The following is a 12,800-nucleotide window of genomic DNA, read 5'->3' as shown; positions in this document are numbered from 1 at the left end:
AATGATAGTTCATAAATATATGTCTTCAGCAATCTTCCTGAATCTTTAAACCCTCTCCAGTTCAACAGATTGTTGATTGTTGAACTTGTCCACGATTGCTTTGACTTGTTTTTCTCCATTGTTTTATTTAGACACCTTTTGAAAGCAAGGGTTCATGATTTCTATTTCTATATACTCAACATCTCCCGTGGTCTTGGCACAAGGTAGGTTCTGAATAGGAATGATAAATGAAAGAATGGACACAGGAGTGAAGTGCTTTAAGCTTATCTAAAGTGCTCTATCAGACTAATGAGACACGCACTGAACAGAAAGAACTAAATTGAGCCTGGCATTTGTGATACAGCTGTAGCCCTCTGAGCAAAGCTTTGATCTTGAATTTCCTTCTAACTCCAGAATTCTATGATTTTACTCTACTAAAAGTCAATTGGCACCTTTTGCCAGCTCCACTTGCCTTAAAAGCAGGACCACCAAGAAATAGGATTCCATACTGTGGGGACTTGGATCAAATGGCATCAGATAGCAGATACATTCTGGCAGCACTCTGTGCCAATGTCCACATCTATTAAGTTTGTTTACTAACTAGTCACATTATCTATTTCATGTTGGGATTTCTTTAGGGTGTGGTAAAATTGGACAGATGGGTTGAAAGTCTTCCTTCAGGCATAACACACATAGGATTGGGCAGATGGGTTCCAATAATCAACCTTTAGGCCTGGAACACATGGATGATGTGCAGAGAAAAAGAATACACCATTATTTAGTGATGGGTAAAAATAAAGTTGAACATGAAGAAACTTAAAAATAAGATTTGGAATTTATAAGGCAAAACTGGAAATTGACATAGTATAACTTCTCTTCAAAGGTGCAGATATTCAGCACATAAGTTATACACTGTGGTAATTCCAGAAACACTAAAAATAACTTTCAAAAGACTAACTTTAGCGATAGAAAATACCAACCTGAAAGAAGTTCTCTAGTAACAAAAGCAGGGCCCAGTTTTATGAAATATTTCTCTCAGTGAATTAGATGAGGGTTTGGTAAGAATACTAAACAGATGGGCAAATACTACTAATTTGGGAGGAAAAGTTCAGAATCCGAAAGTATTTCCTCCCTGTGGAAAGATGAACTGAAATAATCAAGGTAAGTGGCAAGTAAAAAGTCTTAGATTCTCTGAAACCAAGGGAAAATAATTCCTACAAGAGAGTCACCATGTGGAGATATGTATTTTGACCTCACACAGAAAAAAAGAGTGGGAATTAGGGTTGACAACCCAGCTGGCAGGTCTGAGGGCCTGGCTTGGCTGAAGCAAGTCGGGTTAATCATTGGCTGTCATAAGAGAACTGTGTCTGTCATGGTAGCTGGAAGGGGACTGTGCTGGAATGCGTCTGTCTTCATCTCCCTTTCCACACTCTGTCCTTCCCTGCCCGGCTCGGGGTCCCAGGATGCTGCTGGTCTCTATCAACTGCATCAGTGAATTCTCTCCTGCTCAAGAAGAGACATCCTCCTCATTTTTTCAGGAATGTTCTTACAGTGATTTAAGTTATGTACAGATAGTTAGGCCAAGAATGCTCTCCCACCAGAAAATCTAAAATGTAGGTGATACTAAACAATGACATCTAAAGATTTCCTTCCCATCAAAGATTTCTTTCTTTGGGATAGGTTTTTTTTTTTTTTTTTTTTTTTTCCTGAGAACTTTCTTTTAATCTTCTTTTAGAGGTAAAAATAGAATGTCTTTATATATTCAAGGGTAGTTCCTTTGGGGTCAGCATATAACTATTCAGCATTTGTACTTACGATTACAGTAGTTCCAAGTATATAATCTCTTGATAGCAACTCATGGTTTGTTTGTTTATTATTTTTTAAACTAAGTAGCCAATCTATTGAATATACCACTCCTCATTCAATTTTCCCTGGCTGAGACATCAGCAACAGGCCTCAATTCCTAACTGGAGGACCTTAATCTCCTAGCATCTCCTGAGTTATCTGGCCCCCTCCACTAGATTTCCAGGTAGACACAGAATTAAAAAAAAAAAAAAAAAAAAAAGAGATGTTAATCACTGAGGGTGATCATATACATTTCTGGCTTTCTCCTCATCACCTGCCTAATATTGACCCAAGTCTTCTTTCAAAGCATCCTATACAACCAAGCAAACAGCAATGCTTCCTTGAGAGGGGTGAGAGGTCACCTTGCATTTGATCGATTTTCCTTCTTTTCTCTCTCACTTTTCTTTTCCCTTCATTCTCACACTTCTGGGATTATCTGCCCCCAATCAAGTCTTAGCACATAAGGTTGGTTTTCTGAAGTTCAGTTTTCTGAAGGAATTATGTTGAAAGGATGATTGAAATTTTATTGTACAGTAGTTCATTAGAGGCTCTCAATTCCATCAATGATATTTTCTGAAAGAGTGAGCCACATAAATTGTAATACAAATAACTAACAGAGGAACTGATCTGTAACCTGGAGGAGGCAAAAAGCACTCCAAATGAGCAGCAGCATAGAGACTCTAGGTCAGACCCATGGACTGATTATAGAGGGTGGATATAAGAAAATGACCGACAGAAGTCACCTCTGTCCATGTCCACAGTTCTATTAGCAAACTCACCCCTTGCCTTAGCCCTTCGCAGCTTTGGTTAAGCCACTGCTTGGTGCCACCATCCATTTCCAAGAGCCTTTCTCACCAAGCCTAATTCCCAGGCTGCTGCCCATCCCTGTGCTTTTACTCACCGACTTTCAACTCCCCTCCTAGGATGACCAGGCATGCCACGCTCAGCACATTGCTTCTGTCCACAGGGAACTCTAAAGTACCCAGCACATAGAGGCCTCTGAGGAAGGGAAGATCGATATCCACAAGAACAGTCCGGTCTGCAAAAGAAAAAGAAATTAGACACAGACCTAAGGCAAGCATCACCTTCTTTCTTCCAGTGATTTTTTTGTGAGGTTCCCCTGGCAATTCAGGAGCTGTTTACATTGCGACTTATGCCAGGACAGGTGCAGCATCTGAAAGAACAGAGTTTGCCAGAGGCCAGGCCTTATTGAAAGGATAGGCAGGGAGCCATGAATAGTAAATGCTGCCATTGCCTAACACAACAAGTGTTGTGGCTGAAAGGCATTGTTCATGTCCCAAACAGCTGCCCAAGCCTTCACTTCAGTTGTGAACACACAGATCAAGTGAGTTCCCTGCCCTTCATGCCTGTCCCTTTACTTTGGTCTCTAGTTTCAGGGAGACATAGATCAGTAGATATGTCCTGGACCTCATAAGGCAAAAGAATGGGATGTAAATCCTAGCTCAACTACTTACTAAAGTGTAGACCAATAACTTTGTCCCTTTATACCTCAGTTATCTTGTCTGTGAAATGGGCATAATAATACAAAATCTTCATTCCTAGAAATTTTGTGAGGATCAAATGAGTTAATGGATCTAAAGTACTTAGATACTCCTAGCAAGTCATTTGCAATTCTCTAATTACCACTGTGTAAGGTAATATATGCAGTGCATGCTTAGCAAGTACTTGATGAAATCATTATTTGTTCTGTTGTCCATTTGCTTGGTATGCTTATAGAGCTCACGGACAACTTAAAACCATTTTTCTTCATCTCCCCTTTCATAAAATCTTTTCCCATAAAACTTCAGAAGAAATCACCATGGATTTTGTCTGAAATGAACAATAAAGTAATATATGAATAAAACATTCTCATTTAAAGTAGTAAATATTTCATGTATGCCAAAGTATTAAGCGTTACTTTCTAAAGCTTACTAGTAATTCAGCAAGAATTAAAGATATCAAAATAAATGTTTCTGCTTAAATTTCAAGTACCATAATCACTGACACATGTAAAGATTTTTAAAGAGTTCTTTTGTTAACATAATCTCATTTCTCAGTCCAGGAAACAATGCACCCTGCTGTTCTTAAGGACCTGTCCAAGCAAATTAACTTGCTATGCATTGTCTTTCTTAGCCCTTGCCTGCTTTTCAAGTTATACACTCGTGTGGCAGAGACTATAGGGCCATAAACCAATCATTCCTGTTTCTTCTTGGTTCACAGTTAGACTCCAGTCTAATAGACTCTCTAGTCTCTAACTAGCCTAACTAGTTTCCAGCCTCTTTTGAAGTTAGATGAAGCTATGCAACCCAGTTGTATTCATTGAATGAAGGCAGAGTTGGTATGACATCTCCAGGCCTAGTCCATGGGTCCTGTATGTTCTCTCTTCCTCCTTTGTTCCTCAGTTGGACAAGAAGTCCAGCATCATCTGCATGGTTCACTCATCCTGCAGGAAACAATGCAAGTTTTTTCTCTGATAATTAGACATTGCCAGTCTCCTTGATCGCTCCAGCACTCCCTCTGGGGAAACAACCTCTCTCTCACACTCCAGTAACCTGACACACTCCACATACTTATATCACGGCATTAGAATGCATTATTCAAATTACTCACATACATTATTGTGTATAAGGTGGTATACATTTCAATTCCTTTATGTTTTAGAGGAAAAGACTTTTAAAAAAATCCCTCATGCTTATTGTAATGTGGAAATTAAAAATAGTAAATAATTGTTGCCTCAATTCTCTGAGTTTAGGTCCCTCAATTCTTTGAGTTTAGTTCCCTACATACCTTAAATTCAAGAGTTCATTACTGACTGGTAAAAAATGAATGATTAGGCTAAACAAATAAAAATAAATATATATCTCAGTCCCATCTCTGGTACATTTCAAAACATTCTAATTGAAAGTAAAATATCAAGAAAATGTTCTAAGTTTAGCATGTATTTTATGGGTTCATAAATTTAAGATAAAGATTATTCCAAGCAAATAACTTTTAGAACCAGAGTTCTATACAAATGGCCTTTATTCTGAAATCTAGCCCATTTTACCAATGTTTGGCTATTGAACTTAAAGAAAAAAAATAATAAAAGTAATTCCGTAAGTTCTTTCTCTCACCCACAAAGTTCTCTCTCTCTCTCTCTCTCTCTCTCTCTCTCTCTCTCTCTCTCTCTCTCTCTCTCACACACACACACACACACACACACACACACACACATGATGGTGGGAACTTTGAACATAATTTCCTTCTAAAATATAAGTTTAATTTTCCCTTTGAACTCTATCACATATCCCTCTTAGAAGAAAATTTTCCTTTTAATTGTTCTACCCACTCCAAATTTACCAAGAAATTTCCCAAGAGTCTGCACAGATTAACTGCACAAGAACAGGAACCATAGCTGTCATTTTCACATTTATTTTCTCAGTATCCAGAACAATATCTAGCATACAGTTGGTTCTCAAAAATAAAACACAACAACAACAACATACACACACACATACACTCATGAAAATCCAATAGCTACCAGAGGAAAAGGACAGCATAAAGACAGGAGCAGAAACTTTGTTCTAATTTCTTTGATGACACACTTCAGGCTAAAATTTCCTAGATTCATCTCTCTAACTTTTCTTTGTTTTTCTTTTCCTTCCTCATGGTATGTCAAGTCTTGTCAAGCACTGGGAATTCAAATAGGTATTTCCCAGCATCAGATAAAGATGATATATAAACAAAATAAATCTAACATGTGTTAGACTAGAAATGAAACTACACCCTTAAATTATATGGAGGTTGATCCTACCTTCATTCCCAGCTACTTCAAATTGGAAAGTCTATCAATGCGCCTATGTTAACACAATTCTGCTAAAACAAAATAAATATATGTTAATATATAAAAAGATTTTTATAAGGGGGTTTTCCTTGCATCATCATTAGCAGAGATCACAGTGGTACAAGCAGAAGAATTCACACCAAAACAGCCTCCTCCAGGGCAGACCAGCTGCAGGCCAATTAACCACTTCTGAGCTGCAGTAAAAGCTCATGGAGGCTTTTTCTTTCTGTTCTAGATGTGAGTTGGTGTCAACAAACCACTTTCTCCAGAAGTAACATTCTTTTGGTGAAATTACTCAAGACTTTCCAGAGCACTCAACCTGAAATAGTTATTTATACAAGCCACCAAGTAAACATGAATGACTGACCACCTCTAATTTAACTGTTGCCCAGTACTTTCTACCTTCTCCTGCCTTGGCCTCGTCTATTCCATCCTGCTCTGTCAGTGACCAATCTATCCTACTTGAGAGAATGAGCACTGGCATATGGAGGGAACCATCTGGAATTTCTGTTGCTCAATGGGAGGCTGATGGGGGAGCTGATCTGGAAAGAGGTTCCAAAAAGAATTAATGAGTTCCAGATGTAATTAAAGACTGTTTTCCCCCCAAAGGGGCTCAGGACCAGCCATGGGGTGGTGCCTCTTGGTTCCGAATTACACCCTCCTACCACTTGTTCATCCATCAAGCACTAAACACCCACCATCTTTATCCTAGTATCTATCACCAGGCAATGTTTTATTGTATTTCTGAAAGTATTCTACTTTGACAATTAAAAATAAAGCTTTAGAAACAATATCTGGAAACTTAACACTAAGGAGAGTCCCCACGTCTCCCTATGTACCAAATGAAACAGCAAGAGAAAGAACAACAAAGATCCAGTCTTTTATAAATACATTAGCCACTGTCAAAACCAGAAAACCTGAGCCAATCATAAGACAGATGTCTCTGACAGAAGTTCTTGGGCTCCTTTTGTATCAAGAATTATTTAACTACAACTATGATAGTTACAAAGCATTCCATATAATTTCAATGCTAGATTTAAACTCATTTTTTTTTCCCCCAGCAAAGTTCAAAATCAAGGTCATTCATGGGTAGCATTCCAAGGTTCTGACACTTGTCTAAAACTGACAGAAATGAGATAAAGGGCAAAGGGCATAGATCCTCGGAATAATGATGGGGTCACATGAACAAGCATAATTTAGGGGAGGCAGGCCCACTGTATAGTATTCACTGTAGAAGGCCCATAACTTAGGTGGTTCCCAGTACAACTCTGCCATTGTCAGGAACGCAGCCTGCACCAACTCTGCATGTCCTCGAGAGTTCTAAGGGAGAGCAATGGCATGCAAAATCAGAGCAGGCCACACAAGGGCCATTTGTAGGCTGTTGTTTTCCTGCACCTTCCATAATTAGCAGGTTTGCTTCTGCATTCAGTTTTAGCTACAAAATAGTTTCCTCTAAATATGCGAACCAAGGGAAAAGTAAATTTTAATACCATTTGCATCAGTATTCAGTGCTTTAGCCTTCCTTCTGAAAAGGCTAAGAAAACAGGGTTTATAGTTCAAAAATGGTTACTCGAAATACTTTATACCTACACAGTGATTGGTGGTGTTTCCTTTCCTTTGTGGTATTGTTAACTCTGCGGCAATCTAATCGTTTATTCAAATAGTCTATCATAATTTATGAAGATGACTGATACACCCAAGAAAAGTACTCCTAAAAGAGTGGAAGCTCTCAGACATAAATAATTTCACAAGGATGAAAGGTTAATATGATTGAAAATTAGTGTCAAGTAGACTAATTTACTGAAACGATGGTATTTGGTTCTCAATAGTTCCTTGTAGAAAAAGCTGAACAAAAACATGCTAGAAGATAAAGACATGTTCCTTCTATAACTAAACTCTTCAAGGAGCTGCAAACTTTAGTTTGACTTCTTCATCAAATCCATGCAGGTGGTTTCTTTATTCTACTCTGCCTATCTTTTCTTTTCTTTTCTTTTTTTTAAACTGGTCTTAAAAATAAGCAGAAGAGGCAGCTTTCAAAGTGCCCAAAGGCACATGATTCAAGTCTGAGAGCCAATTTCCTAACAACTTCATGAAAAACCATCTGCTCACCTGGGGTGTGTGTGTGTGTGTGTGTGTGTGTGTGTGTGTGTGTGTGTGAGAGAGAGAGAGAGAGAGAGAGAGAGAGAGACAGACAGACAGACAGAGAGCAAGAGAAGAAGAAGAAAAGGAGAACTGGAGGAGGAGAAAACAGCCCTTATTCCTCCCACATGGGAAGAGACCCATTTAAATTTCATATAATAAATCTTCATCCCACTCCCCACATTTACTCTCTGTATCTCAGTCACATAGAGACATGCATAATTCCCACAGTAGAATCAACACTTTAAATTATGATATTTTAATTGATCAATAAAATGCTTAACATACAATGTTTATTTCTTTCTCTAGCCTACACCATCTGTTCTTCAAAAATATTTTGAATCTATTTAATAGGAAGGTTTTTTTTTAAATAAAATTACCCACTGTATCAGATCAATCCTCCAGATCCCAAATTCTGAAAGGAAAAGTGCTAGAAAGTGCTTCTGCTTTCATAAAGGTAGAAAGGAATCTACGTTCTCTCCTCCTACCTTGCTCTGTTTTTTCTCAGGAGATGTGGTCATGCTGCAGAACTCTCCATAGGGCCTGGAAAATTCCGAGGGGCTTGATTTGGCTTTGGCATTTGAAGTAGGGTGCGCAGTGCTCTGCTTGCTCAAATAATCTAGTTTCACAAAAATCCCTAGACCCTACAATCCTTGAAAGACCTAAAAATGAAGAGCATTCACTTCAATAAATTTGAGGTCAGATGTTAAACTACAGTTTGGCTTTGTTCACATAATCCTATTACCCCTGTTCTTTGTTAATGAATCCAGGTTGACCTAAGGTTTGAGGTTACGATTCCTCTTCAGCCCTAATAGTGAATATTAATATGTTCACATACTTGGGAAGGCAGACCGTAGCAGTGCTCAGGTGAGCAAATTGTAAGTTTTTTGCAAGTTGCAGTTTGTGTTCAAGCTAAAGCAGACATCACACTTACTTCCTATGTGGGTTTTTATTTAGATTTGTCTCCTTAGGAAATACATTGAGACCAACTTCAAATAAATTAAAGGATTTTCACACTTTAAACCTGAAGAAAAAAATATGAAGCTCTACAAAATAAGTGATTTACTCTTGAAAAAATCTCTACAGAAATTTTCTATGTAGCAAACAATGTATTCAAGGAGTTTACTCCCCCCACCAGCTCCTTTTTGAAAGTAAATCCTCTTCTTTTTTCTCTACTTAACACTAGAGTGGGCAAAACATCCAGAAAACTCTTGAGGTTCTTTACTTTTCTTTTCTTCAATGTTATTATTTTTCTCAAGTTTTTAACTATTTCTTCTAAGTAAATTTTATTAAATTCCTGATACGAACATTCCATTTGTTTCTTAAGATTATATATATTATTTATAAATGAATAGCTGATACTTGAGAGAGATTAGACTATAATACCTGATGAATAAATACTAACTGAATACATTTTAATATCATCTCAAAATTTATAATTTCTGAGCAAGCCAGTCTATATATTATGCTAAGTTAATAATGTGCTTATATTCTACATACACACAAAATAATTTCTAAACAAGCTTTTATTATTTTCAATTTTTCCATACTTTCCATATTTTTGGAATGCCCATTACCTTTAAGAGGTTTTATTGAGTGTGTCTGTGATTATGTAAATTCTCTATATTCAATGCAAAGAGTTCTTGCTTGGGACTTTCAAAATTAATTCTTTTCCCCTTGACTTAAAATACTATCCCAGTGATCCTGAAGGTTCCTAGAATTCTTATGCATATTTCTAAGTATTCCAATAATAATATCCAGAATCTACAACTTCTGCCAAAAGTCCCAGTACTCTAAAATATCTTCATACTGTCTGGCAAAGATACTGAAATCCCTGTCATTAGAGTAAATCCTTCTTTTTAAGCCAAGGTCATTAGAAGTTCCCCAGAGGAGAACAATATATAAAGAATAGCTTTATTAATGACCAACAAATTTGTTCATTCATCCATTTATTCATCTAGCAAATATTATCAAGTGCTTTGTCAGATACTATAATATACACACAAAAAAATCCATAAACAAAATAAGACTTCCATTTCACATAGAGAAGTAACTAGTTTTACAAAACTGATCAGGTAAGTTTTGGTGGAAGGAAGAAATAGAAGTATTTGCTTCTGATGTAATAATCAAAATAATCACAGTGCCAAAATAACCATTGCAAAGTCCAGGAAATGTTTCAAAGCAAGAAGGACTATATCTGTTCCTCCTTTCCTTCTAGTGCTCATCCACCTCTGAGATATCTGGTTTGCTCGTAATGCCCTACTGTACGGAATCCCACTGGCGGTCTTTCTACCCACACCCCATACATATCCAGAGTCTGAGTAGTTTCATATTCCAATGGTTGTGTCTGCATTCCCTCAGGCTCTACTCATTGATACATGCCTATGGTAGAGAAATAATCTGTGAGCTCAACAGTAAAGATTAGGTGAAATAACACACACAAATTATTCCAGTGCCTGACATGTAAGAGGCATTCAGTCACTAGCTATCCCCTTTCATGTCAAGTATACATGTTTGAGTGCTCACTCTGAACCTATCACTAACCCATTGTGTGAACCAAAGAAACCAGATATTAGCTCTCATGAAACCTAATATTTTGTGAAGGAAAGTGACATTAAAACACAATCACAAAGATAATTACATTGGCACAAACAGTGCAAATTGCTAAGAAGGGAAATGCATAATGCTATGAGAATAATAGTGAGAATTCAAGAATAAAAGAACCAAGAGCTAGAGGGGTTGAGTCACACCCAAGCAAGTAGAGAGGACACAGTATATAGAAGTGAGGAGCGGGAAGGAGCTCCATGCATTCGAAAGGACAGGCAGCTAGAGTGACTAGACAGCAGAATCTGGAGAGCAGTGAGAGCAAAGGCTGGACAGGCACATGAAAGAGCAGACTGGCAGAACTCTGCAGCTGTATAAGCATTATAAACTATCCTGAGAATAATGGCAAACCACCAACAGGTTTCAAGCAAGGAAATCACATAGCCAATTTGTATTTTTCAAAGATGTCTCTGCCCACAAAGTAGGGAATGGAGTAAATGAGAGTAAGTATAGCAAGAGAGTAATTAAGAGGCATTCTCGTGGTTCTCCCAGAGGTGATAACACATAGGTTAGGGTGGATAGAGAAGAGATTGCAAAACTGCATATTGAGTACTGTTCAGAAATCAAAATAGCCAAGGTGGGTTGAAGTGTCAAGAAAACTGAGCAATCAGTAATGGCAAGAGATGTCGTGTGCTGATGCGAGAAAGCTGGAGGAAGGAGAAGGTGCGAGTGGAACTGGGGAGGCAGACTTGGGTCGGGAGAGGATTGCAGTAGGTTACTTTAGCTTCTGAACCTTGAAGTCATCCCAGCAGAGATTTCAAGCTGATAGTCGGGCATATGGGTCTGATGCTTGAAAAAAGAACGTGTCCATAGTTTCAAATACTGTCAGTAACTTCACAACTATCAGATATATGTCCTTCGAAATCACCAAAGGAGCAAAATCAAAATGAGGAGAGAAGAATTAGGGTCCAGAAATAGATGAGGATTCCAGGGAATTTGTTCAGTCATATGGAATATTTTATGCAAGCAAATGTGGGTACACTGTTAGGAAGTCTCCTGTAGAAAGGTTAAGACTGCAGATGAGGGAGAGAAGGAGACAACCACAGGACTGAAGGACATGGAAAAGAACAACAGTTCCGTAAGATGCAGAGAGCACCAGGTGAGACTCTGAGAGCAGGTGGACAGCTCTCTCTACTACAACAGGAGGAAAGAAGGAGAAACCAGGGAACATGTAATCCATGCATACTTAACTCCTTTCACGAGGACCCTTGGAACTGGTACAAGGAGTAAACATGAAAATATCTGCAATGACCTGAGAAATTGGAAAAGTTTCAGTTCACTTCTAAGGCATATAATCTAAACATTAGACTCTACCTGCCCAACCCCAATTAGAGTAAATTCATATATCTGGGTATTTTGACCAAATGCAATTAATGAGAACTAAGACATAAGTGGAGTGATGGCTATACAAACACATAAAGTAGGGCTGGTGTTGTAGTTCAGTGGTACAGTGTTTGCCTAGCATGTGTGAGGCACTAGGTTAGATACTCAGCACCACATAAAAATAAAAAATAAGATAAAGAATTGTGTCCAACTACAACTAAAAAAAACTTTAAAATAAAAAATAAACACATGAAATAGCATAATTAGTAAATATGTCTATATACCTACATATCACACTATACACATACTTTATGTATGGGATCTTTTTAGCTATTCATCCATTCACAAATAGAAATTGACCACATGCTACAACCATATGCAAAGTGAAGGAAGGGATTGTATGATTCCATTTATATAAAATGTTTAGAATAAACAAAAGAGAAAATATATGTAGGAGTGGTTGCCTGGGGCTGGGAGAGATGAGGGAATTAGAGTGTTACAGCTAAGGGGTGCAGAGTATCTTTTGAGAATAATGAAAGGTTTTAAAATGGATTGTGGTGATGGGTGCACAACTCTGTAAATAAGCTGAAAGCCATGACCTGTGTGCTTTAAATAGATGAAATGAATGGTACGTGAATTATCCCTCAGTTTAAAAATGAAGAGCTACTTTATGTACTAATATAAAAGAGTCTTCAAATAGTGTACCTTTCAAAGCAAAATGCACAAGTCCATTGTGTTAGTTATGTAAAGGAAGGTGATAAAAAAAATGTATAATTTTCTTTTGAATTTTTTGTAAGTTTAGCATAGAATACCTCTGGAGGGAATCCCAAGGAATAAGTAACATTGCTATTTCTAGGAAATAAAGCAGGGTGACAGGAAGACAAAACTGAAGAAAAATATTCAAGAAGTATTCTTTCATGCCTTTGAATTTTGAGCAAGGAATATACATTGTCTTTTTTAAAAGAATCAGAAACAAAGTGAAATTAAAAGTTGAAACTAGTTAGATTTGTATTTACTACCAGTAAAATTTTAGACCTGCATATGTATTACAGTATGCCTTTATATGTGTATGATTCTTTACTTGAAT

General features: G+C 37.5%; 1 protein-coding gene across 10 annotated transcripts in view; it reads right to left on the bottom strand.

The window, feature by feature from the left end:
• The window catches only part of PKHD1 (PKHD1 ciliary IPT domain containing fibrocystin/polyductin), a 448,592-nt gene that overhangs the window by 156,011 nt on the left and 279,781 nt on the right, over positions 1-12,800 (bottom strand). For all 10 annotated transcript variants that reach the window (XM_079147500.1, XM_079147498.1, XM_079147502.1 and 7 more), the window contains one exon: positions 2,726-2,863. In XM_079147500.1, coding sequence (XP_079003626.1) covers positions 2,726-2,863 — 138 coding nt within the window. The remainder of the gene's footprint in view (positions 1-2,725; positions 2,864-12,800) is intronic.

The sequence above is a fragment of the Sciurus vulgaris genome (assembly GCF_902686455.1).
Source record: "Sciurus vulgaris genome assembly, chromosome: 7".
Lineage (NCBI taxonomy): Eukaryota > Metazoa > Chordata > Mammalia > Rodentia > Sciuridae > Sciurus > Sciurus vulgaris.
Note: the sequence above shows the minus strand (reverse complement) of the source record. Positions and strands in the feature narration are given on the sequence as shown.